This window comes from Sarcophilus harrisii, chromosome 5 (assembly GCF_902635505.1).
Source record: "Sarcophilus harrisii chromosome 5, mSarHar1.11, whole genome shotgun sequence".
Classification (NCBI taxonomy): domain Eukaryota; kingdom Metazoa; phylum Chordata; class Mammalia; order Dasyuromorphia; family Dasyuridae; genus Sarcophilus; species Sarcophilus harrisii.
The window spans coordinates 269279903-269306935 of NC_045430.1; the positions used below are offsets into that span (position 1 = coordinate 269279903).

The 27033-nt window shown below is 47.7% G+C and overlaps 1 protein-coding gene across 1 annotated transcript in view; it reads right to left on the minus strand.

Moving 5' to 3' along the window:
• Positions 1 to 1241: 1241 nt before the first annotated feature.
• The window catches only part of SNRK (SNF related kinase), a 49409-nt gene continuing 23617 nt past the window's right edge, over positions 1242 to 27033 (minus strand). The window contains exons 3-6 of the mRNA XM_031940467.1: positions 14628 to 14769; positions 12093 to 12305; positions 10597 to 10731; positions 1242 to 5031 (exon numbers count right to left, since the gene is read on the minus strand). Of these exons, the coding sequence (XP_031796327.1) occupies positions 3852 to 5031; positions 10597 to 10731; positions 12093 to 12305; positions 14628 to 14769 (1670 nt within the window). The 3' untranslated portion in view covers positions 1242 to 3851. The remainder of the gene's footprint in view (positions 5032 to 10596; positions 10732 to 12092; positions 12306 to 14627; positions 14770 to 27033) is intronic.

The window sequence follows — 27033 nt, forward strand, 5'->3', positions numbered from 1 at the left end:
GGATTTTGCTGGTAATATATAGAAATGTTGATGACTTGCTTTTAATTTTTTTATCCTGAAATTTTGCTAAAAGTTTCAACGTTTTTTAATTCTCTAAGATTCTTTAAAGATTCCATCACATCATCTGAAAGTGATGTTTTCTCGTTGCCTATTTTTATTCCTCCATTTTCTTTTTCTTGTCTTATTGTTATAGTTTCTAATACAAATGTTGAAAAACAGTGACAAACATTCACCCTGATCTTATTGGGAAGGCTTCAAGTTTGTTTTCTTATAGATAATGCTCTCTCTTGGTTTTAGATATTGATGCTTATGTTTTCCAGTGTTGATAGAAATGGGTATTGATTTTATCAGAAGTTTTTTCTGCATCTATTCATATACTTTTTTTGTTGTTTTTAACCCAGTCAATTATGCTTATAGTTTCCTTAATATATAAACAGTCCCACATTCCTGGAATAAGTTCCAATTGAATACAGGGTGTGATCTTTTAAGGTATCTAAGTCTATTCTATTGTCACCCCTACCTTTTTTTACTTTAGCCAAAGCATAATAAAATAATCTAACTGTGGGTATGCCTGTTCCCAGTGTGCTGGATTCTGGTTTTTAATCTATTCTGCTATCCACTTCCATTTTACGGGTGAGTTCATTCCATTCACATTCATATATATGTATTACTGACTGCACATTTCTCTCCAGCCTGGTTTTTTCCCCACTTTATCCTGGTCCTCCCTCCAAGGTCTCTTTTTATTTCTGACCATGGCCTTCCTTTAATCTGGCTTCCCTTTTTATCACTATCACCGGGATTCCCCATTTTCTCTTAACTTCTTTCCCTCTACTTTCCTTGGTAAGACAGAACTCTATTCCCAACTGAGTGTGAACATCTCCTTTGCCCTCTTGGAAACAATTTAGACAAGAGTTCAAGTACTGCCCAGCCTCCATCACTGCCCCACTAAGGCTACTCTGGAGAGCCCTTCTGGTACCATCATCGTCCATGGGGCCTTCACTGAGGGAAGGGCCTGGACTTCCTTATACAAATACTGGAACCTCTTAGAGTTTTGGAGTGAGCCTAGCTCCCTCCCATGGGAGGAGGTCACGAGCCCCCAGCCATGTCGACCTCCGTTCCCCTGCCTGTTTCCCGAGCAAAGACCTTCTTGTATATGATATAGAATGGCAGTTTCTACACAGTGTGGGGTATGTTCCTCAGAGATCAGTCTGCAAATGGTACAAATCTGACATAGAACACCATTTATGTGCTGAACACCAAGATGTTACTTTATTAGTTGGATTTTTTTTTTCCATTTCTGTCACACATCTGTGAATGTTACACAATGAAAAAATTCAGACAGCTGGAAGCCACTGACCAGATCAGCTGGTATTCCTGTACCCTCTTAACACATCACAATTCATACTTGGCGGGTTATCCTGAATTCATCTCTGTTTTGCTAAATCTGTTCATTTTCACGACTATGCTTAAAATTCTGTGTCAAGATTGTCACATCTTTTAAATACAGATAGAATTGTTAGAGGTACATAATTATATATACACACATACAGAAAAATACAAGACTAATTGTTTTCACACAATATTTAATTTATACACTACTGTAACTCTTATGCAACTTTTAAAGACAAGTTAAGGGGTACAAGAAACTGTTTAGAGCAAGTACATAGTTTGGTCCAATATTATCTTAATGTAATGGTTATTCTCTCCCTCTTTTTCACGGGACAACAGCCCAGGACAGACGACACATGCACAATCATTCACTTAGGAACAAATGGATAAAAGACAACACTCAGACCGACATCTGAACGCCCAGAGGTTCCACCAACCATCCACAACGACTAAGGCTGTCTCACAGCTCTGCAGCATAAATGGTCAACACTGCTGTTTCTAAAGTGAGCACCATATATATAATATATATATTTATATATATATATTTATATTTATATACACATCTATATATATATACATCTGAATATAAAAACCGTTGGAAACCAAATACATAGGGGGTTAGTTAAAAGGTGCCATTCCAAGGCTGTACATAATCACAGGAAAAAAGTATTTACAATACTTGGAAAAAACAGCTGCAACAAAGAGTTTATTGCCAATGCCCTTTAGAAGTAAGCGTCTCTCCTCCTCCGAGGGCAGCCTCACGCTTCCGTGAGCCCCCCAACTTCACCGCTGGCCCTCGGGAAGATCCCACCTTCTCCAAATCCAACCTCACATCCACTCTCACGGTGTTGGACACAGAACCTTCACCCTGAATGTGCGCTGCCACTTGACGCGCGAGCCTGGACCGGAAAGGAGACCCAGGTGTGCAGCCCCGTCTGCTTGGTTAAGGAGGGAGACTGCGTTCCAGGAGCAGTCACATGATCCATGACCGGGAGAGGGGGCCACAGCCCTAGGACCCAAGGAAAAGTCGCTTCTGTTCTTTGGTGCTCCGCCCACTCTCCGCCAGACCCGGGCGAGCTGGGTCACTCCGGACACATGGCGGCTGGTCTGTCTCCCCCCTCCCCACCTGGGCCCTAGTCCTGTCAGGCCCCACCTATCCCCAAGGTCACAATCTCTGCTTCTGAGACCCAGCGAACAGCCCAAAGAGCCCCCTGCCCATTGCGAAGAGAAGAACCTGCAATCTACCCTACCTTATAGAACAAAAGGACCACCCAAAGTGGTCTTAAAGAAGAGTCAAAAGCAAGAAGGATTTTACTGCCGTTATTATAGCAAGGAGATGAGAGTGAAACAGGAAAGCTTCCCACAAAGAAAAAACATAAGAGGGTTTTTTTCCTCTATCTTGGGGTGTGTGTTTATCTGTGTGGATGTGTACATATACATATGTATTGTATGCACACACACCCGCCATGTTGGTTTATGTCCAAATTAGCCCATTTTGGGGGCAGGTTGAACATGGAAGAATAGAAGAACTGGAAGAGAAGACAATACTATTTTCAAACTACTGCAGAGAGTCAGAGGGATTTAAAAAAATAGAATTCTGTCCGAATGTTCCAACATAAATATATACCCCTGTTTAAACCTTTCATTTCTTGCTGAAACGGCACCCTGTGGGCCTAGTGACCACAAGCGTTACCTCATCTTAAGGGAAGCCCTGGGAGAGGCTCAAATTCACAAGTTTCCCTTCCATGGGGACAAATCTCTAGCTCTACTTAAGACTTCATTGATTATCGTCATTGTATTAAAAAATCAGATTGTCTGCCTCTAATAGAACACACCACTGGGGGGAGCTGCCCAGCGCTCTGGGAGCTTGCTACCGCCAGCCCCAGGTTCTCTTCCGCTCCAGCCGGCCCAGATGCAGGCCAGAGCTCACCGGGGTGGCCGGGCCTTCCTCGAGCAGCCTGGCCCGGCCCTCAGAGTTCTCAGCATCCCAACATTATTGCTTTGGTTCTAGTTCAAACACAAAGGAGTGGAGGCCACGTAGCCCATGGTTCTGGTATCACAGAAGGTCAGAACAGGAAGGAACATTTTCACGAACAAAAGCATGTTTCTCTCTAGATTATAAGTGCAGAACAGGAAATTTCTAAGTGCTCCATTTACATGTAGGCTCCAGATCCATATTTTAATTTAATCTGGACCTTTGTATTAAAATTATAAATGTAGAAATTACACCATGAAATAAGACTATTCAGCGGAAAAAAAAGTGTCGCGGCTAGCAGCATGCACAAAGACCATGCATTGTCATCTCACCGAGCACACAAACAGAAAGAAGCCATCACTGCTCAGAAGCCCAAGGTCTGAGACAACCACAGGGGTACAGTGAGAGAAGGTGGGGGGGTTCACAGCTCTGAACAGCAAGGGGGGAGGGGGAGAGAGGGGAGGAGAGCAGGGGAGGGCCCGGACCCTCAGATGACCTGGCAGCAGCTGGCGGGCCCCGAGGCGCACAGCAGGCCCTCCTTGGGGCCGCGCTGGATGTTCACCGAGATGGTCTTTTCGCACAGAGGTAGTTGTAAGACGCTGTTTTTCAAGTTCTTGCTCTTCAGCCGTTCCAGCCCTTCGGCCGGGCCCACCATGCGCTCCGAGAACAGCTTGACGCGGGGCCCTGGGGGGGCCGGCCCGGCCGAGCCCACACACATCCTCCAGGCCGATTTCTCCTGGACGCGCACGCTGGACAGGGCCCAGGCGCTCTGTGGGTCCAGGAGGCAGCCGGCGCCACCGCGGATCTGCGCGCCCAGGCACAGGCTCATGAGCTTGAGGCTCTCTACCAGCTCGCCGGGGCCGGCGCAGCGGCGCGTGCTGCCCGAGGGGCCCGTGCTGCCGCCCCCCGCACCCCCCGAGGGGCCTCCACCCCCCTGGCCACCACCGTCGGGGCTGGCCTTGTCCGGGCCACGGCTGCCGTTGGCTGGTCGGCTCTGGCCGCCGCCGTCGCCCTGGCTGCCCGGGGGCCCCTCGCTGCTGTCCCGGCGGTGCCACGAGTAGGTGAAGCCGCTGTCCTTGTCCAGGCGCCGGCGGCTCTCTGAGTCGTCGTCGCTGGTCTCAGAGCTGCTGCAGCTCGAGCCGCGGCCCTGGCTCTTCCGGCGGTGATAGCGCTTGTGCACCGTGCCCGGTGAGGCGATGTTCATCTTGAGCCGGCTCAGCTTGGGTGGCAGGTTCTCGTCCATGTCGAATTCGTCGTCCGACTCGCCCTCCTCAAAGATCTGGTTCAGCACTGGCGCACTCTTGCGCGAGGTCAGGCGGTTGGTGACGGAGGGCTTGCGCCGCAAGACCACCTGTGTGGAGAGGGAGGCGGGCTTCTTGTCCTCCTCGTCCTCCTCCTCATCCTCTTCCACCCGGAATAGGCACTTGCGCCCGCTGGTGGTGGGCTTGAGACTAGCCGATGGCACCACGGACAGCGGCGGCCCAGTCAGCTCCGTTGCCTCCTCCTTTTTGGCTGCAGAGTCCCCGAGAGCCTTGTTCCGGTGGCCGTTGAGAACATTCTCCGCCGTGCGTGCGGGCGACTGGGGGACGGGTGTGTGAGACAGTGGGGATGCAGTGAGGTCATCTTCCAGGTCCTGGGGAACGTCAATTTTCGTGGGCCACGACTGCCTGTTGGAGAGGAGACAGATGATTTACTTTGGGAAGACATGCGCAAAGTGGAGCGGAGAAAACAGACTTGGGCAAAACGACAGAGACTGTCCCATGCAGCCACAAGCTGCCAGGGAGAGGTACCTGAGCCCCGCTTGTCTCCCCCAGACCAACCCTCAGGGCCCAGAACTCTGATCCAGAATATCCCTGCCATGAAGCACCTCCACGTATATACTGACCTGCCTCACAAGGGGTGCACAAGACACCCCCATTTCCCCTAACACTAAGCCCCTTCCCCTTTCTTCCCTTCACAACACACGCCCTCCTTCCCCCCGCAAACAGAAGCAGTTGCCCAGCTGTGAAACACCAATGTCAGAGCAGGCTGATGGTGAGCCTTAGATTTAAGAATAGGGAAGATCTAAATTCAAATCCTACCCATGCAACCTTTCTCAGCTTCCTTTTCCTCACTTGTAAAATGGGAACGATAATGGCACAGAGCAATCATAAGAAAGAACAAACATAAAAGTGCTTGCTTTCCAAATCTTAAATCTCTATACAAGTGCTAATTATTGTGATCAGTAAAAACACTAAGATCAAAGAATAAAGTTTATTTTGGAAGCAGGACTCAATCTGAGGTGGCTCCCACTCTGATAAAAGAAAGCATCAAAGACAGGGCACAACAAAAGCTCCTCAGGTTGAGCTTGGAATCCAGCAGGGTCTAACCCCATGGGCAAAGCTGGTCCAGAATCCCCTGCAGATAATAACCAGAGGACCATTATTCCTCCTCTGTCTGCTGGCTTCCCTAACAAGTCACTGCAATCACTGTTCCCACCCAACTTCAGCAGCCCCAGTAATTTTTATGGCATTGCTGTCCTCATATGGAAAGCCATTAAGTCACAGAAAGAAATCCATTTCTATTTGCAGGCAGAAAAGCCTGTTCCCTAATTTAAAAAATAACCAGGTGGTGGCTCAATGTTCAAAATAGTTTTGGATTCCCCAGTGAATAATGGAAGGCACCTGAACCTTGCCCTCCTGAAACTTGGGGTCTGCTGTTCCTTCCCTCCCTGGTAGATGCCAGACCCTGCCTGTCTCATGCATGTCAAAACCATGGGTACTTGTAGCAGAAGAGAACTCAAAAGATTTCATCACATATGTAGACACTTGTACATGGAAAACACATGTATGTTCACATACAAACACATTTACATACTCACTACACACATTCACAATACGCATATACACTCAGATTGACTCACAGTACATATATGCATGTGCCCAAATACATAAACACTCCAGAAAGCAGTATCTGAATTCTGCTGTTATATGAAAGGTAACTTTTTAATAATTATGAGGACATCTTATTTTCAAATGTCTTCCTGTTCCTCTATTAAGGTCCTTCCTTCTGATGGCCCCTCAGGTTGTGCCCTCTCAGGCCAGCCAAGCTAGAAGAAGAATGAATGGCTATGGGATGACCCTCACCAAGTCACTGATGGAGATTTCCTTTGTAAAATGGGGATAAAAATAGCACCTTTCTAGAATGCTCTACAATTTCTGGCTCTAACCTGAAATTGGAAGCTTCTTATGGGTGGCCATTGGTCCCTGGGTAATGAAGATCTTTGGGCACAGCACCTGAGAAGCAACATCTTTTAAATTATTTTAGGTCTGCAACAATATTCTTTCTGGCCAATGAAATGATGAGGCCCTGAATCAGACAAGTTTAACCCTAACCATTCCAACAGGTCCTCATGATGGACTATTGTCTGAATCAGAAGAATGCTAAATATTTTTCTGAAAAGAGAAAAGAATTTTTCTTAATTTTTTATTCTATAAAATTTCTTTAATATATAAACAAGACTACTGAAATCACCTGTCTACCTGATCTAAGAATAACTTCTGACCTCTCAAGAGGCAGCAGAAACTGCTTCACATACTCTTCAAATGCTTGCCAAGAAATAAACTACGAAGGCTGAAGACTCTAGAGTATTCACTTTCTCTTGTCCAACATAGACTTTGTTATCTACTCCCCTAAGCCCTTTGGCCTCCTCCCCCCTTCCCTATTACTGTGCAGAAGGCACCACCATCTTCTCAGCCCTCCCAACTCGCAACCCCAGCGTGTCTTGGATTCCTCACTCCCTCTCACTCTCCTGTCACCTCATCCAGGCTGTTATCAAGGCCTGTCCACTTCACCTTTTGTCCATTTCACCTCTGCAGCAAATATTGTCACTTCACCTTTTGTCCATTTCACCTCTGCACCATCTCTTGTCCACTTCACCGTTTGTCCACTTCACGTCTGTCCACTTCACCTCTGCAGCATCTCTTGTCTACTTCACCTTTTGTCAGCTTCACCTCTGCAGCATCTCTTGTCCACTTCACGTCTGCAGCATCTCTTGTCCACTTCACCATTTGTCCACTTCACGTCTGCAGCATCTCTTGTCCACTTCACCATTTGTCCACTTAACCTCTGCAGCATCTCTTCTCCACTTCACCGTTTGTCCACTTCACCTCTGCAGCATCTCGTCCACTTCACCGTTTGTCCGCTTCACCTCTGCAGCATCTCGTCCACTTCACCGTTTGTCCGCTTCACCTCTGCAGCACCTCGTCCACTTCACCGTTTGTCCGCTTCACCTCTGCAGCATCTCTTCTCCACTTCACCGTTTGTCCGGTTCACCTCTGCAGCATCTCGTCCACTTCACCGTTTGTCCGCTTCACGTCTGCAGCATCTCTTGTCCACTTCACCGTTTGTCCGCTTCACCTCTGCAGCATCTCTTCTCCACTTCACCGTTTGTCTGCTTCACCTCTGCAGCATCTCGTCCACTTCACCATTTGTCTGCTTCACTTCTGCAGCATCTTGTCCACTTCACCGTTTGTCCACTTCACGTCTGCAGCATCTCTTGTCCACTTCACCTTTGTCCATTACCTCTGCACATCTCTTTCCACTTCACCGTTTGTCCGCTTCACCTCTGCAGCATCTTGTCCACTTCACCATTTGTCTGCTTCACCTCTGCAGCATCTCGTCCACTTCACCATTTGTCCGCTTCACCTCTGCAGCATCTCTTCTCCACTTCACCGTTTGTCTGCTTCACCTCTGCAGCATCTCGTCCACTTCACCGTTTGTCTGCTTCACCTCTGCAGCATCTTGTCCACTTCACCGTTTGTCCGCTTCACGTCTGCAGCATCTCTTGTCCACTTCACCATTTGTCCACTTCACGTCTGCAGCATCTCTTGTCCACTTCACCATTTGTCCACTTAACCTCTGCAGCATCTCTTCTCCACTTCACCGTTTGTCCACTTCACCTCTGCAGCATCTCGTCCACTTCACCGTTTGTCCGCTTCACCTCTGCAGCATCTCGTCCACTTCACCGTTTGTCCGCTTCACCTCTGCAGCATCTTGTCCACTTCACCGTTTGTCCGCTTCACCTCTGCAGCATCTCTTCTCCACTTCACCGTTTGTCCGCTTCACCTCTGCAGCATCTCGTCCACTTCACCGTTTGTCCGCTTCACGTCTGCAGCATCTCTTGTCCACTTCACCGTTTGTCCGCTTCACCTCTGCAGCATCTCTTCTCCACTTCACCGTTTGTCTGCTTCACCTCTGCAGCATCTCGTCCACTTCACCATTTGTCTGCTTCACTTCTGCAGCATCTTGTCCACTTCACCGTTTGTCCGCTTCACGTCTGCAGCATCTCTAGTCCACTTCACCGTTTGTCCGCTTCACCTCTGCAGCATCTTGTCCACTTCACCATTTGTCTGCTTCACCTCTGCAGCATCTCTTCTCCACTTCACCATTTGTCTGCTTCACCTCTGCAGCATCTCTTCTCCACTTCACCATTTGTCTGCTTCACCTCTGCAGCATCTCGTCCACTTCACCGTTTGTCTGCTTCACCTCTGCAGCATCTTGTCCACTTCACCGTTTGTCCGCTTCACGTCTGCAGCATCTCTTGTCCACTTCACCTCTGTGCTATTTCACCTCTTGTCAATTTCCCTAGTATCTCTGGTCAGTTTCACTTCCTAGCACCTCTTCAGTAGATGCCCCTTTCTCTCTCTGACATGGTTCCCCCTCTCTGGTGCAGAGCTGAATTACTGCAATAACCTGCAGGAGGGACTCTACCTGCCCAAACTCTCTCCCTATTTCAGTCCATCCTCTATTCAGCTACTAAATAAAGTGATTTTCCTAAAATACAACCTTGCTCATTATCAAGTCCCACCTCCATCTCCCTTAGCAACTGTCTCCAGCAGTTCCCCATCACCTCCAAGAACAAATAAAAAATGCTCTGTTTAAAGTCCTTCATAACCCATCCTCCTCCTATCTTTCCAAGCTTTACTTTCATATCTGTATCACAGTCTACTAGATTATGTTCGTAATGTTTTTCATTCATTTAGTACTTGCTCTGTAATTATAACTTAAAAAACTACACACTCCAAAACCTGAGAGCCGTAATTTTTTTTCCAAAAAAAAAAAAAAAAAAAAGTTCTGAATTCAACAAACACCAAATGAAACTAGCATTTAACTTAAACTGTGGACTGTAGAAATGAAAAACTGGAAATCTGCATTATTTAAAGCTCCCTTTTCAAGTATATACATTATTTCCAACATCTAAGTTTCAAAGCTGTCTTTCTTGTGTGGACTTTTCATTAAGGGAGAACTTCTGTCTCAACTTCCCCACCCTCAGAGTCTTGATAAAACACGAAGCCTGGAAGTGAGGCCTCTTAACTAATGAATCTCATTGAACTGAGATGAAAATAAGGCTCACACGTGCCCAAGGCAAGGTCTGAAAAATGTTCCCCCTGGAATCGAAGCCTTCCCAGTACTGCATGTAACTTGGTTAATCACAAAATCAATACCTATGTGCCACGGAAAGCACGATTTGGGGGCACTGAGAGCGTGTACACTCTGCTCTGAGGCAGGCCCTCCACCCCAAGTACTGCTGGGGTTCTGCCACTGAGCCCTGGAAATAATAAAACAGGTAGAAAATGTAGCTAGTGCATGAAACTTCCCAAAAGAAAAGGAATCATGCTTCCCATGGTCACTGATTGTCTGAAAACCATGATGGAGTCACTTTCCTGGGCTGGGCAGAGAAAGTAGACCTTCCAATAGGGGGGACCATCTCCCACAGGGGAGGAGCCTTTGTCCAAAGAAACTGCAGCAAAAATTGAGGGAAAGATACGTGGAAATGAAGACGAGTACAAAGTTGACTCCTAGAACGAGGGATGAACCCAAACCCTTGGCAGCAGACCCAGAGGCCTGGAGGCAAGAAGGGAAGAACCTCGAGGAAGGTGCCTCACCTCTGTTTCTTTATCTATAAAATGGGGGTAATAAACCTTCGCAGCACTGTGGTGAGGACCAAATGGCACTTAGCACTACGTAAACGCTACCGTTGTGTTCCCCACGCCAAGAGAACTCTCCTCAAGAGGCTGGCTGGGCAGCTCCAAGGCTGCCCCACCCAGTCCTGTTTCCTGGTGTTCCCCACCCAGGGAAGGAGCCGGGTCAGGTGGGGAGCACTGAGGGCCTCAGTGACCCTCCCCCCAGGTGGGCTTGGCTCACTAGAGGGTCTCTCTCTGATCAGGGAGTTTGTCCCCTGCCCTCCTTACCTGAACTGGGCTTTGATGTTACTGGGGCTGGCCGACCTGGTCTGGATCTCCTTCTCCTGCTTTTCTCTCAGGATCCTCTCGGCGAGCAGGAAGTAGGTGGCCGTGATGTGATTGTACTTGTTGGTCTCCAGGGCCCTATAAGGGGGAGAGATCAAGCAGAAGGCAGGGAGTCAGGTGAAGAGCCAGAGGCCATTGAGCAACTTCTCTCTGGCAGGAGTCTGGGGGTGCAAAGTGGGGGTGACCCTCCAAAAGAGCAGAGGACAGGAACATCAGGAGGCACTCCGGACTGCAGTGGACTGGGCTGACCTTTCTGCCCAGCATGCACCCACCATGCTCCCAAAAAGACAAGCTTCCAGGGGCAGCCACAGGAGGGCAGCAGCACAGGGGGTTTCTCACAGAGGCAGCTTGAACTGAGCTCTGCGTGAGGCCCCCCCCATATCACGCATCGTCCCGCCTCTTGGGGGAGCTTTGGTCCTACCCCCCCGCACCACAAGAATCACCACAAAGTGTCAGTCAAATTTCTACCTGGGATCAAATGAGTCATGACAGATGTAAGTGGTGAATGCAACAGACTCATCAGTGCTATTTTCTATAAAGGAAAACGAACGATTATCTAAAATTGAGGCTGGTTCAAGTGGACGAGGACAGTCTAAATTAGGACAACCTATTCTAACCAATGCAAAGACCACCATTTTCCCAGTGTTGCTAACAGGCTGGAGGCTTCTCAGTCATGGCTCAGCTCAGGTGAGGGAGACAGATGATGCCCTCCAGGGTAGATATCAGCACAATGGGGCAAAGCTCACGCTCAAGGGAGGGCTGGATCTCTGCTGCTTTTCTGGATACCTAAGGGGGCAATGCCATCCCCTACAAGGATGGTCCAGGAACCACATCATGGCTGTTAACTCAGTATCTTAAAATTGGTTTTATTTTCACATTAAAAATATTACTTCCAAGTCAATGTGAAGAAGGTGGCTCCCTATGGCCTGCAGATCCAAGACCAAGGCTGTTTGGCTTTCGAAGCTCTTGATCCCCTTGATCCAGTGCCCCCTGGCCTCCTGGCAGCTCCAGAAACAAGATCCTTGACCTCTGGCTCAGGTCATTCTCTCTGCCCATCCCCCATGTTGGGAGGGCTCTCCTTCCTCCCTCCCTTTGATTACTAAATAACTTCCCTGGCTTCCTTCAAGTCCCAGGGAAAACCTCACCTTGTACTGCCTCCCTGGTGTAGAACTGACTTGGGTCCTATTTGTTTGCTTGCTTCTCCAGGGTTTTCTGTATAATACTAACAGACTTACCCTTTTCTCTCTGCTCTGCAAATTAATCAACATTAAAAATATTTTCCAGCAAACCTTTGCAGCCCCTATCTCACAAAGTATTGGACTCCGCAGAGGCCGGAGCACCCGGGGAAGTAAGTGGTAGCAAGCAGTTCTTCTCTTGAACTTTCCTGGACTCCTCAGGGGTCCTCAGAGGCAAGACTCCCCTACCCCCATCTCACTTACTCAACAATGCTCTCTCGGTCGGCAATGTCGCCGAGGACCATGCGCTGAATGATGCTGTTGTGCTCCTCCTCAGAAAGGTTTTTGTATGAAACAAGGGGGATGTTATATTTGGTGGCCGGGGACGGGTCGACACCTTGGAGCCAGGGGTGCGTCTCGATCTCCTCCAGAGAAGCTCTTCTCTTCGGGTCCCTCTGCAGCATCCGAGTAATCAGGCTGGAAAAGGACAGGATCTCTCAGACCAGATGCGGGCAGTGGGAGGAGGAGGGGGGCCCACCTATCAAGTCTAGCTCATCCCTAGCACTGAGGAAGGAGGGAATGAGTGTAAGCAGAAAGGGAAAGCCAGAACTCATGTGGCACACCCAAACACACCCACACAACAGTCTCCTAAAACCAGCAATTAACCAATGTAACAAAATAATACTAGACTTTGGGTTTTTTTAAGTTCTCTCTGGCCAAGGTTCCATTGTGGCTCATTATGCCCAATCAGGGCCATCAGCTAAGAAACAGGAGAAAAGAAGTGTGTGGGACTCGGGGAACCACCATATTAATGTTAATGTTATTTCAGAATCAAGTAAAAAGCCAAAAAAGAGAGATTTTATTGCAGACCAAGGCAGACAGCCACATCTCCCCATCCTAGCCAATGGGACTCCTTAGGCCAGGCCCCTCCGGGGACAAGGGGTCTGTGACCTGAGCCTTATGATGGTCCAGAACTCTTGGGCCACCTCCAGCCTGAGCCATGAGGAGGCCCCACAATAAAGCTCTCTAGAGCTGGACATATTGGTCAAGAACCCGCTGTGAGATGCTGACAGGTACGGCAAACACCAAACTGCGACGTCTGATGGACAAATGGACGCGCCTCCCCCCCACACCTACACAATGGGCGAAAATGGACAGGAGGAGGGGCAGATCCACACTGCCTTGGTCCAGAAACACTGTTGTCCATGGCAGCCAAGGCCCTTGGATGGCTCACAACGGCCACAGGGGGATCTATCAGGTGGGCACAGCACAGCAGAGGACCCAAAGGTCATTCTAGAGATTTTGGCAAAGGCCCTTCTGAAAGCAGAAAACTCTTCCCACAGGGGCTAGTCTGAGACACGGCACATACTTTGCCTCCCTTTTAAGGAGCAGCAGATTGTGAGCTCTTGGAGAGCAGGAATTGTCTTTTGCCTCTTTTTGTCTCCAGTGCTTATCCCAGTGCCTGGCACATAGTTGGTGCTTAATGAGTACTGACTGAATAGCATTATTTTGTTTAGTTCGGGGTGGAGTAGGAAGGGAAATCAGTAATTTGCTGGGGATGTATATGACGTGTCAAAACAAAATATCAGTTAAAAAGGACTCATCGTTCTATTCCCCTGGTTTTACAGCTTCAATAACTGAGGCTTACAGGGTTCAGCGATTTGTCTTTGGGCACACAGGTAGTAAATAGCGGGGCCGGGATGAAAACCAACACTGCAAACCTCCTGCTACTGGAATACTTTACTTCCAAGGACACAGATGTCCATTACTCTTATTTTCCCTGCGGCATACAGGATTTTAAGTCCCAGAATACCCACTGAAATGAGCTTTTAAAACACGACCCCACCACACACAATCCCCAATAGGATTTTTAGAATACAACCCTGTCACTGCCAATAGGATTCCTCAAGAAAAGAGAATCCATCAATGGTGTGGTCACAAACAATCAGAATCAGAAAAATCATGATACCATTGCAGCTACTAAATTCCTTTCTTGGGAATAAACAGAAAGTGGCATCCAGACCAAACAAGAGGCTCTCTGGCCCACACCTGCAGGATGGCTTTATTTGAAATATCAAAGACAGCCCAACTTGTCCAGCAATTAGAGAATGGTGGCGGGGTCCGCCAACTGGATGTTATAACGTGATGAAGATGGACAAGAATAAGGAATGTGCAAACTGGAACGACCTTGACAGAATAATGCAGGAGCAATGAGCAGAGCACTCGTCAACTACGGTCAAGAGACTGGGGGTCCATCAGGACCAAGGATTTCTGGTAGAGGGAGGGACTGAAAAGTGATGACCTTTCATGCACTGGGTTTAATTTTAATGCCATTAGATGTAAAGAGTTAAAAAGCAAGGTCAATTCAGTGTAATCATGTTTAACATTCAGTTTATAATAACCCATTTAAATTTTTAAAAGAATCACTAATTTTTGCTAGTCCCAAAATTAAGGCTTTAATGAGCCATCCAAGAAAGGAAAATTGCCTTATAGGGTTCCCTTGGGCTAGAAGCCCTGATCCTCAGGCACTGACCTGCCTACTGAGTGTCAAGGGCAAAAGTCAGTTTAAGACCTGAATTTACAATGAAACAATCTCTGTGCCACTGGCAGACTCCCTGGTCACACTGAAGGCTTGAGGCTCCACCTCCCAACCACTGGCCCCACTCCCGGGTCATGCCCAGGGGCCCTGGATGGCACAGACGAGGCGAGAACAAGGCAGCTGACTCCCTGCGGCCCCTGCCCAGGGGTTCACAGTGAACAGATCTTGGCATGTCGATCAGCCCCTTGTCCCATACTCACTCTTTACACTCTTTGGACACGTGGGAAGGTACTGTGTATTTGCAGTCCATGATCATTGTCAGAGTTTCACTGTCATTTGCCTCTTGAAAGGGCGGCTGTCCACACACCAACATGAAAAGAATGACTCCCAGACTCCATATATCTGGAAATAATAAGTGAGTTGTTATTCAGTTAGGTAAGCAGTAGAAAGCAATTTATTTGGGAAACTTTTTAAAAGAAAAACACTTTACATGACTTTTCAAATATATTAATCAACTTTTAAAAACGAGAACAGGAGAATATAAAGTTGAGTAGCAATGCTAAAATCGATGATGTGTTCTGATCTAGCCAGATCTGGAGCAGTAACAGTACAGGAGCTTCATAAATTCACAAGGCATATTTCCATGGGAAAGAGACTAATCACTCTATTTTACATCAGTATAACCTGGACAGTGCGAATCTGAATACAGGCAAGCCCTTCAGGGACTACTTGGCAAGAAGGCCCCGCCAAAGCCCTCTGGGAAGAAAGGAAAGGAAGGGGATGCTCCCTTTCCTCCACCTGGCGCTGGGACCCAGGACCTTCCCCCTCCCTTCTCTCCTCTTCATTCCCAAGGCCGCTTAGGAACCTCTCATCCCAGGTGCCAACCATGCAAGGCTCTGGGGGGTCATTGACAAAAGCCAATCAATGTGCCCTCGGAAAGAGCTTCTTCCACTCTCCCAAGAAAGAAGTCACAGGGTGACACAGCGAGGGGGTCACACTGGGGGAGGAGTGCCCTTCACAACCTCATTACAGGATCTTCAGAGACAGAGGTGAGAAGGGAAGGCTCCACAGGCACTAGGGCCCGCCTGCAAAAGCACCAGGAAGGCTGAGAAAGAACGAGAGAAGGTTTGGTGGCAGCTGCGCCGCAAGGACGTCAGGGGCAAATAGAAGGACCACCATTTCCTGAGTTTCCCAGGAGGGGAGTGGAAAGTCTGCCCCTCTCTGGCCTTTGACGTCTGTGAGTGTTGGGAGAACCAGAGCTGAGACACCAACGCTGGGAGGGCAGGGAGGGGCCGCCAGGATGGGGGTCCCGCAGCAGAGGGAGAAATGATAGAGGTGGCTGCAGGGCCTGACCCCGAGGCTAGCCCTCTGAAGGCAATTTTCACAATATACCATCAAAAGAAGTCTATGTAATAACTCAACCCTGCTCAAGTTCAGGTTAGCCTAATTCTCTCCTGTCCATCCCACACAATTTGGAGCTTTATTGCACCAGCACACGTGGAGATGTGTAAGGGCTGCCCCTCGTCCTCAGTTACAGCACAAGGTCACAGACTGACCTTCAGAAGCTTGTCTGCTCTGGCGTGCCCACTTCTCCGAGGCCATGTAAGGAGGGAGCGAGCCACGGCAGGACTGGACCTCGGGTTCCCCCCAGACCATGATGCACAGTAAGCTCTCCAAGCAGGGGCCCCTTAGCTGGTTCCTCCATCTCTAACCCACAGCACCTAGCAAAGTGCCAAGGTATTCATCACAAAGAGACCCAGCCCGCTCCTGGGCGATGACCAGTAAGTAAGGCTGCCATTGACTGGATGTGCCGGGGGGTGGGGGGGAGTCCTTGGCTGCAGGGGGCCACCTGAGAGGTCAGCCAGGCCAGGTGAGAAACAGCACATCAAAGCTTCCCTGGCAACTCGGCCATGGGGTCAGGTCTACAAGCAGCTACTGCAATAAACTAGCCTCCAAAAGGGAGGGAAGGAGACCTACAGACATGAAAGAAATGGCAAAAACCAACCAACCAACTAAAGTTATCCAAAGGAAGTGAATCAATGACTTCTACTTGGTACTTTCAGAAACGACATCTACTTTTCTGTACTTTTCCCCAACTCTCCTACTGAAGCAATTCTTAGAGACCTTCTTTCGAAGCAGCCATAATCTCCCTCAAGAACATGTTTTCTTTTACATTCAAGTTACTCCATAACTCACCTAGCAATTTATATTTGTTCTACACTAAGCCAACTGATGACAGGTGTAGACATGCTCCTCATAAACATCAGTGCAAAGTGTCCCGAGAGCAGAGACCGCCTCCCTTTCATCTCTGCCCTCCCAGCCTCCGTCACAGAGAGCCAACCTCAGGAGGCAGCAGGGCAGGAGGTGAGGGAGGACGGTTCTGAACAAGCACAGATTGAGCCCCGGGCCAGGCACTGTCAGAGATGCTAAAGCAACTCCCCCCCAGAGACAAAAACAACCAAAATTCTCGTCAAGGAGATTCTCATCTAATACAACTGACCAGGAAGGGCCCCAAGATGTCACAAGACAAAGGTGCTGGTAACTGTAGGGAAAATTCAGGCAGGGAGGCAGCCAGGAGTGGGCAGAGACAGGGACGGCGTGTCCGGCCAAAGGAACTGGAAGCCTGGAGCTGGGAAGGGCTCTAAACGTCCCACAGAGGACTGGATACTGAAGCAAAGTCTTTGGGGCTTACTGAGCATGAAGTGGGGCCGAAGGGGTCTGAGGTAGAAGGTGTCGCAGCAGTCCAAGCGAAAGCCCCAAGAGCCTGAATTAGGGACTGCAGGACTGAGAAAGGACGGACACCAGGCCATGGAAAGGAAGAATAAAGATTTAGTGACAGACCTGTGAAGGGAGGAAGAGAGGACTTGAGGGTGACACTAAGGTTTCAGGTTAGGGTGACGAGAAAGGGAGGTAGGGAGGAAGGAACGAAGGGAGGGGGAAAAAAGGAGGGAGGGAGAGAGGGAGGAAGGGAAGAAAACAAGTGCTCAGTGCCTACCATGTATGTGCTGAGGCAGGTAGTGTACCCCAGTGCACCCCTGCCCCCTCCACCCATCCACCTCTTCTCCAATGCTCAGTGTCTTTCCCAAGGACCTCAGTCTCTACTCCTCATCTGTACACAGCCTCAGTCCTTCCTTCTTCCTTTCCCCTCTCACCCCCCCGCCCCGAGTTCCTCCCTTGTGTTGCCACCCTCTTCCTGTCTCTACTTCCTCCTCATTCTGGCATCCTCCATGTGGCTTCCCCACCTTGCCCACTCAGCCCTCTTCTCCAGGGCCGGCCCTGGGCTCTGCCAGCCTCCAGCCTTGTCTCTGCTCAGCAGTTTCTGGCCCCGTCCTGTTCCTCCCACTGGCTTCTCTGCTCCCTCCTCAACAGCAGCCTCTCTAAGCACAGGGACCCCCTGCATGCAACTGCCCCAGCCCCTTCTCCAAGACCTCCAGGCAAGAGGAGCCCACTCCTTCCCCTCAAGACTCTTCTAACACTTTAATAGTCTCCTTGCCAAGAAGTGGCTTTTCCTAAGATCAAACCTACGTTTCCTTTTCCCCCTCTGAGATCACCCATGGTCCTGGTCCTGTCCCCTCAAGCCTGGCAGAATACATCTTATTGCCTCTTCCATGTGGCAGGGCCCAGAAGCCAGATCCTGAGCCCCCTCCAGTCCCCATCTTTTCTTCACCAGGATAAGTGTCCTTGCACCATGCTGGGAGCTCTCCTCCTAACATGGGGCAGAGAAACCCAGAAGGACCAGCACGGCCCAGTCCTGGACACAAAGCCTCTGTGGCCCCTCCCCTCATTTCACCTCCGCTCATTGCATAACCCCTGCCCCCCCCCCCCAACTCTAAACTCTTTTTGGCTTCAGTTTTCCAGACGCCTCATATTTTTTACAGACCATCCCTTCTGGACATAGTCCTCCCCACCTTCTGCAAGTACAAGAGTCCTCCTCAGTAACCCTAGCAGATTTCAGCAGCGTCCACATTTTATTCTCCATCCTACCCCACTGGGAGCTTGCCACACCCATCCCTTATGCTTCCTCCCCTGCCGAGGAGGAGGCTAAGCTTGCAGTCCAGGGGTCCCCAGGAAGCGGGTGAGCTGTGGAGATTATGGGACTGGACAGGGAGTGACTAACTAACCTGGGGAGGAGAGCAGGCTGCCGGACATGGCCTTGGGAAAACCCCTCCATCCACACAAATCACGGCCTGACCCTGGAGCCCGTTGCACTCAGTTCCCAGCCTCTGCTTCTCTGATCCCTCTCCAAGGTTCCTTAGCTGTTCTTCCTAAGATGTCATTTGAGACTCTTAGCCCTCCCTAACAGTGACCTCTTCCGGTCCTGCTCCTCATCTTAGCCACAGCCTGTGCTCCACCATGGATGTCCCCAGGGTTTCAAGGGATCCTTAGCAGCTCTCTGCAGAGGACTCCACTGTGCCCTCCAGATCAAGATATTCCAGAGAGGCCTAACTCTCCCTCACACTTCCTGATTCTTTTAGAGGACGCCAGGATCCTTCCTCATCTGATCACCCTCTTCCTCTGCTGGCCGCTCCCCGCCATCTTTCATTTGGGGCCAGAGTGCAGGACGACACTTTCCCTAGAGCTGGGACAGCTTTCTTAAGGTCTTTCTTCCCAAAAGCTACGACTTCCATGAAAACTTGTTCCGAGTTCTCCCTTCTCCAGTTTCCCTAAATCTCTGTCCGAGTTCTCCCTTCCTGGTACTGGTTCATCTGTCCATACGCTCTAACTCCCCAGCTGAATGTAACTCTGGGAGGGCAGAGCCTTCTTGACCCTCAGTGACTGATTTAATTCATAATTAATCAACCATTAATAAAAAAAAAATCCAAAACAAAAACCAAAACCCTAGACATGTCCACAGAAACCAGAGCTGCTGTTAAAATTCTCTGCAAACAAAAAGGAGCAGCTACAGCAGTAGCAACGACTCCAAGGTTCACAGAAAGGCAAATGTGCTTACTCCATTTTCCCCTGACATCTCCCAAACTTTGCAGGATATCGGGTCTTTCTTTCTGGGTTTTAAACTCTGACATTCTCTCCACCATGACCTGCAGGGCCCTGCCTTGGCTTCCTCACTGCAGCAGCCTCTGGGCCTTGTCCAGCTCCAACAACCCCTGCAACAGGGCTTTCCCAGAGCTCACCCATGTGGCTAAAATCAGTGGTCCTTCCTCTGACCTCTTAGGTCTGTCCCAGCAGACTCCTCTTCTCTTCCACCCACCAGCATTCTCTAAGAATCCACTAGCATCTAAGCCTTCGAGAACTCACCCATTTTCACATCTGTTTATCTTAAAATCAGCTGGTCCAGGCCCATCCACACCTGATGCCTAGAGTGCTCCATTCCGGAGCTTGGCTGTCATGGGGCCCCTCTCCCCTAAGCACAAGTACCTTCCCTTCCCTCCCTCCTCACCTTTCCTGACTTTGCCAATTCAGCAACAAATCCAGAAGTCACTTGGAATCACCTTCCCCATTCTCCCCAAGATTTTTCACTTAGAATTCTTCCTCAATCTCACCATTGTTATCTTAAACCATTAGTCAGTCAGTCAATGAGCTTTTATCAAGCACCTACTATATGCCAGGTACTGGGCTAAGCACTGAGATATAAAAGGGCCTCCAGCAGCTTATAATCTAATAATAAAATGTCCAACTCACCCCCAGTGACTCCAAACAGAGGCCCCTCGATTCCCACCTCACAGACTGGCATCAGCTCACCTGGCTCCCCATTATTTTGGTTCTCTTCTGTCTTCCCGAGGGGCAGTGTCTGTATTTCTACCCTGGGCACATTTTTTGGTCTGAGTGTACACATTTAGCAGGGTGAAGAACGTGCCCTCTCCTTCAAGGACGATCTCTCCACAGTCCCATGGGAATCAGGGGCCAGCCCCTGCCCACTCCCCGACGGGCCTTTCCCTGCATGTCTTGGACATGAAGCGAGTGACTCACCTAGCCCTCAGCTTGCCGTCAGAAGGCCCTCAGCTCTCCCTTCCACCTATCCAGGTGCTGACAGTATGATGTTGTGGACAAAACACAGTACTGGGAGCAGGAAACAGATTTCGATCCTGCCTCCAATACTCATTAGCTGGTAAATCACTGAACATAAATTAAGCCTCAGTTTCCTTCCCTGGTAAAATGGGGACAATAAAACAAACCATGCTTGCCTCACCAAGTCTGAATTGGTCACCAAGCCCCAGAGCTCACAAGGTAAAGCAGAGGGTTGTTTTTATAGCATTTCCAACATTTTCTTCTCCTCTGAGCTTCCCCTGTTCACTTAATCCTAACCATTCTATACTGTCCCCCAGGTACAGCATGTCTCACCTGCCTAAGGACCCCTCCTCCCACCTTGATGCCCAGCTCCGATAATTGAGTTTCTCTCATTCATGGAATGACAACATCCCACCCTTTTATTGGGTGGCAGTCGCACTTCCCCAGGAACACGAGATCTTCACAATGATGTATCCTCCTCTTGGCACATTCCCTAAACCCGAGGTTCCAGGTAAAACAAAACAGGAGGGACACACAGATCTTAGATGTTCTGCTTCTTCCTCATTCTGTGGGTGCAGAGAAGTTGCCTTTCAGGTCACTGGATAAAATTAATACAACTGGAAATGAACTGCAATAAAAATGTTCAGTGATAACAACCTCCCTAAAACTCTTACGGAGCCAATAAAACAAGTATTAATTTGCACACACACACAATTAGTTCTGTTTGTAAATGTCTTCTTCAAGCTCTCACATAGTTTAAATGTGCCCATGATGTTTGTCAACTAGTAATGAAAAATCAAGAGAAAATTGTTTTGGGGGGGGGGTGGGGAAATAACCCTAACCACAGCCCACTGAGTCACTGATGTTTCCAACTGATTCAAATAATCTCTGAAAAAATGGAAACCTTTGGGGGAAAAAAATCTTGTTCTACTACAATTAGTTAGGGAAACACTGAGAATTTCAGTGTCTGACTCGGGAAAGGTGATTCAACACAAGGTGGACAAATGACCCACAATCTTTGTTATTTGGGAGCTGTCCTTCCAGGCCTTTTGATTTCTCATTGAACTGGTTCATCCCATTACATAAGGTCCTTTTCACAAGGAGTCCAAGAAAATAAAGAGAAAATAGCCAATTATGCTAAAACAGGGAGCTGGCCCAAGGCTGGATGAGTTCCTCCCAAAGAAGATGAAAGGATTATTAACTGTCAACGCTGGTGCCTCCCAACACAATTGACTTGCTTCCTTCTGTCAAAAAGTAGACCACTCATGTATACTTATTGTGTATCTAATTTATATTTTAATATATTTAATATCTACTGATCATCCTGCCATCTAGGGGAGGGGGTGGGGGGGTAACAGGTAAAAAATTGGAACAAGAGGTTTGGCAATTGTTAATGCTGTAAAGTTACCCATGCATATATCCTGTAAATAAAAGGCTATTAAATTAAAAATAAATAAATAAAATAAAATAAAAATAAAAAAAGTAGACCACTTTGGGGTGGGGCAAGGTTATCTTCCAATCTGGAAGGGGCAAGGTTAAAAGCATTGGCTAAAATGAAATTCAAAAATTCATTTTCTAAAATGAGATTTTAAAGTAATGTTCTTAGTACTGATTATTTATTGCAGTTATGAGCTAAAATAATACGAATGCCCCATTATAGCCTGGAGGCAACTAGCATTTTTGAAAGTTATGTCAGCAAAGTACACACTCGGATGTAAAACTTGGCGTTCTCCATTCTACCAAGATGCACAGGCTCAGAGGAGCAACTGACCAACCAGGTGAGGGACTGACCGTGTCAGTTGGACTAGGAACTAGACTGGCTCTATTCAAAGAGGTTTAGCCAGTAGAGATAAAGTATGGAGAAGATGCCATTTGCAGAAGGGGTATGTGGGACCGCCCAGAAAAATAGACAGGATGGCTCCATATGAGAGGAATTGAGACCTCCGAGGAGAAGCATCCATGGCAGGGGCAGAGAAATGGCTCTCAAGACAGTTCATTTCCCCTCAGGGTTCTAGGCTACCGTTTGAGTCCACACGTGGTAGAAAAGGTGTGCAGTGCAGGCCCTAACCTTGTCCTTCCCAAAATAGCACATCATGAACTCACTTAAAGTTAAAATCTAGATCATGAACAGCTAAGCCAGAGAAAAGAAAAAGTTCCTGCCCAAGGACAGCCTCCAACCCTTACTGGCCTTTCATCCCTCTGAGCCTCTGCTATTTGTTCTACAGAACTGGGAAGGGAACTTTTTTTTGTCTTCTTCCTAGGATATACTCTACAAGCTGCTTTTTCAGAAGTTAACGCCACACAGGGATGTGGTCTGTCCCCATTAAGGGCACAGGCAGACTTCATCAGACACACTGTATCAGAACATCTATAGATGGTTGTACGTTCTATCAGGACCAGTTTCTCTTTGGCCCTCTGCTACCTGGAGAGACCAGGAAGGGGCCCAAGTTTGTCCCCCAGCATCTCTGCCGGGATGTTCCCCAACATCTCCACATGTCCCAAGCAAACTCATAGCTCCCTCTTTCTGTCTGAGGTGCCCCGCTTCTAGCCAGCGGCCTCCCACTCACTCTTCCCTCGCCTTCAGACAGCATAGCCTGTTGGTTGCCACATCTGGTCAGGGCCTCCTTCAAGAATCTACACTGGTGCCTTTCTCTCCACAGGGTGCGGTGGGCAGAGCATTGGGCCTGGAGTTGTAAGACCGGAGTTCAAATCCAGCTTCAGATACTCACTACTGTGTGATCCTGGCCAAATCTGTCTGCCTCAATTCCCTTTTCTATGAGATGGGATGAAAGCACCCACTTCCCAGGACTGATGGGAAAATCCAATGAGATAATAATTATAAAGCATGTAGCACAGTGCCTGCTGTTTAATAAATATCTTTTCCCTCACTCCCTCCTCTCCATTTCATTCCCTTCTCCACAGAGCAGCCAGAATAGTATTCCTAGCACATCACTATCCTACCCAGGAAGCCTCTATGGCTCACCACTGCTTCAGAAAAAAAGTGCAGACACCTCTGTTTAGTACACAGAGACCTCCTTTATTGTTTAAAAAAAAACTTTTTTTTAATGGGGCATCCTCTTTGATCCAGCAGTGTCTCTACTGAGTCTGTATCCCAAAGAAATCATAAAAAAGGGAAAAGGGCCCATGTGTGTAAAAATGTTCATGGCAGCCCTTTTTGTAGTGGGCTGGAAACTGAGTGGCTGCCCATCAGCTGGGAATGGTTGAATAAATTATGGTATATGAATGTAATGGAGTATCATTGTTCTGTAAGAAACGACCAGGAGGATAATTTCAGAGAGGTCTGAAGAAACTGACAAGAACTGATGCTGAAGGAAGTGAGCAGAACCAGAAGATCACTGTATACGGCAACAGGATTATGTGATGAACGTAGTTGTTTTCAACAGCAAGATGATTCAAGACAATTTCAATAGACTTGGGTAGGAGAGAGCCAGAGAGAGGACTATGAAAACTAGGTACACAACTATACTCAAAAAGTTATCAAACTGTGCATACCCTTTGATCCAGCAGTGTTACTACTGGGCTTATAACCCAAAGACATCATAAAGAAGGGAAAGGGACCTGTATGTGCACGAATGTTTGTGGCAGCCCTTTTTGTAGTGGCTAGAAACTGGAAACTGAGTGGATGTCCATCAGTTGGAGAATGGCTGAATAAATTGTGGTATATGAATAATGGAATATTACTGTTCTGTAAGAAATGACCAACAGGATGATTTCAGAAAGGCCTGGAGAGACTTACACGAACTGATGCTGAGTGAAATGAGCAGGACCAGGAGATCATTACATACTTCAACAACAATACTATATGATGACCAGTTCTGATGGACCTGGCCATCCTCAGCAATGAGATCAACCAAATCATTTCCAATGGAGCAGTAATGAACTGAACCAACTATGCCCAGAGAAAGAACTCTGGGAGATGACTAAAAACCATTACATTGAATTCCCAATCCCCATATTTATGCCCACCTGCATTTTTTATTTCCTTCACAAGCTAATTGTACAATATTTCAGAGTCTGATTCTTTTTATACAGCAAAATAATGTTTTGGTCATGTATACTTATTATGTATCTAATTTATATTTTAATGTATTTAACATCTACTGGTCATCCTGCCATCTAGGGGAGGGGGTGGGGGGTAAGAGGTGAAAAATTGGAACAAGAGGTTTGGCAATTGTTAACGCTGTAAAGTTATCCATGCATATAACCTGTAAATAAAAGGCTATTAAAAAAAAAAAACTAAAAAAAAAAAAGAAAGAAAACTAGGTACACATCACAGCAGAGTATTTTCACTTTTGTTGCTGTTGTTTGTTTGCTTGTTTTCTTCTTTCTCATTTTTTCCCTTTTTGCTCTGATTTTTCTTGCACATCATGATAAATGTGGAAATATGTTTAGAAGAATTGCATATGTTTAACCTATATTAGATTATTTGCTACCTAGGGGAGAGAAGAGGAGGAAGGATGGGAGAAAAATTTGGAACACAAAGTTTTGCAAGAGTAAATGTTGAAAAATATCTTTGCATGTATTTTGAAAAATGAAAAGCAATTACTATAAAAAATTTTAAAAGACAAAAAAAATTTTTAAATGTATTTTTAGTATTCTTTCCTTTTAAAATTTTGAGCTCCAAATTCTTTCATGTTCTTCCATCCCTCCCTCCTCCATTGAGAAAGCAAAATGATATCAATTAATTATACATGTAAAATTATGCAAAACATCTTTCCACATTAGCCATGTTACAAAAAAAGTAAAAAACAAATAATAATTTAAAAGCAAGAAAAGTATACTTCAATTTGCACTCAAAAATCCATCAGTTCTCTCCCCAAAGGTGAAGAATATTTTTCACCATGAGGCTTGAAAATGAACTGATCAGAGTAGCCAAGTCTCTCACAATTGATCATCATTACAACACGGCTGCAAAATGTTCTCACTTCACTTTGCATCAGTTCACAGAGTTCTTGCGCCTTTTCTGAAACCATCTCTTGTCATTTGTTACAGCACAATAATTTTCCATTATAATCATGCACCACACCTTCTTTAGCCACTCTCGAGCTGCTGGGCATCCCCTCAATTTCCATTTCTTTGCCACCACAAAAAGAGCTGCTACAAATGTCTGTACATACAGGTCATTTCCCCTTTTCTGGGATGTCACTGGGGTACTGCCTAGACGTGCTATTGCTGAATCAAAGGGCATGCACAATTTTTAGCCACTCAGGGCTCATTCCAGATGTTCTCCAGAAGGGCTGGGCAGGTTCACAACTCTGCCACCGGGGAATTAGTGTCCCTATTTGCTTTCATCCACTCTAACCTTTGTTCTTTCTGACAGGTGGGTGGTGGTGTGTTTACTTGTGAGTAAAGTGAAAGTCTTTGGACAGCTCAGCTGTACTCTACACCCTTTAAAGATGAGGTTGTGAAAGGGCTGCTCAAGATGTTTCCGGAGCCATGACAACCCCAAAGCTACTCATGCAACTTCCTTACATAACAGAGTTTGGTTTCCATGGAAACCAAGCTGGGTCCCCATGTGCCCTGCCCTGAGCTGGTTGGATATATGACTCGCAACCTCGTGCTCATATTTCTGAAAGAGGCACTAATAGTACCCCCACATCCACCCCCGCCAAACCAGAAAGTTTCTTCCTTGCATCACTTGGCTACTCATGGACCATTGTAAACTCTTATGGATCGTTTATTCTGCTCACACATCTCCCAAACAATGAAAAATGACCATCAAGAAGCCTTCACTACAAGAAGACGGTCTTCTCCTGTTCTAGCCTCGAAGGGCGAGCCTCTGTGCTATCAGGTAACCAAGAGCAAAACTGCAGACTGGTCTCTGGGATAAATGGCCACCACTCAAAGGCTGTCATTTCTTGGCTGTATAAGGCAGAACCAACCCCCAAATCCTCCAAGTCATCTTTTGGTTAAGCTCCTTCCTTTGTTTTCCGAGCCGCTGCACAAAATCTGACCCTCTTCCATTCCTGATCAGGCACTGGCCCGCACCCACTGTCACCCACAGCTGTGCAGGCCAATGTCCTGTGTGGGAGTGAGGCTCACGGGCAGAGGCCCCCAGCCTCCCTCCCAGTTTTTCACCCTGGCAGAAGCCATGGAAACCTCCAAAGGCGGCTCTCCAAAGGGAAGGCCACCTCCACCTCTATTTCCTACACAGGATGAACACACAGGGTCACTTTTACTCAGGACACTCAGGGGCTGGAGGCCAGTGGCGAAGAAAAGAAATATGGAGGGCAGCTTCTGTAAGAAAGGGGAGGAAGCCTGATTGTCCTCCTCTCACCAGAGCACAGCAGCCACCAAACAATCCTTGGAAATGGTAGAAACGAATGAAAACCATGAAGGAGCCTGGAAGCTGGCTGCCTTGGTCCTGGTTGGCCCTTCCTATGGGACACTGGCCGGTCCCTGCTGAGGGACATCCCACTAACTTCTCTGTGGGCATGGGCAGCAACATATGCTGACAAGACCCCTCCTCTGCATCTTTGAGAGACCCCCTGTGGGGAAGATGTCATTCTCCACGGTGCCAGTATTCCCTACCCTGACACAGCCTCAGTCCCCGTGCAATGCAGAAAGGTCTGGAATTTGTAAAAATGCTTTGTCTCCTGTATTCCAACACAATTGGCTTCCTTTGGGATCCCAGATATTGAACATGATTCTGAGAAGGCTCCACACACTTCCTTAAAA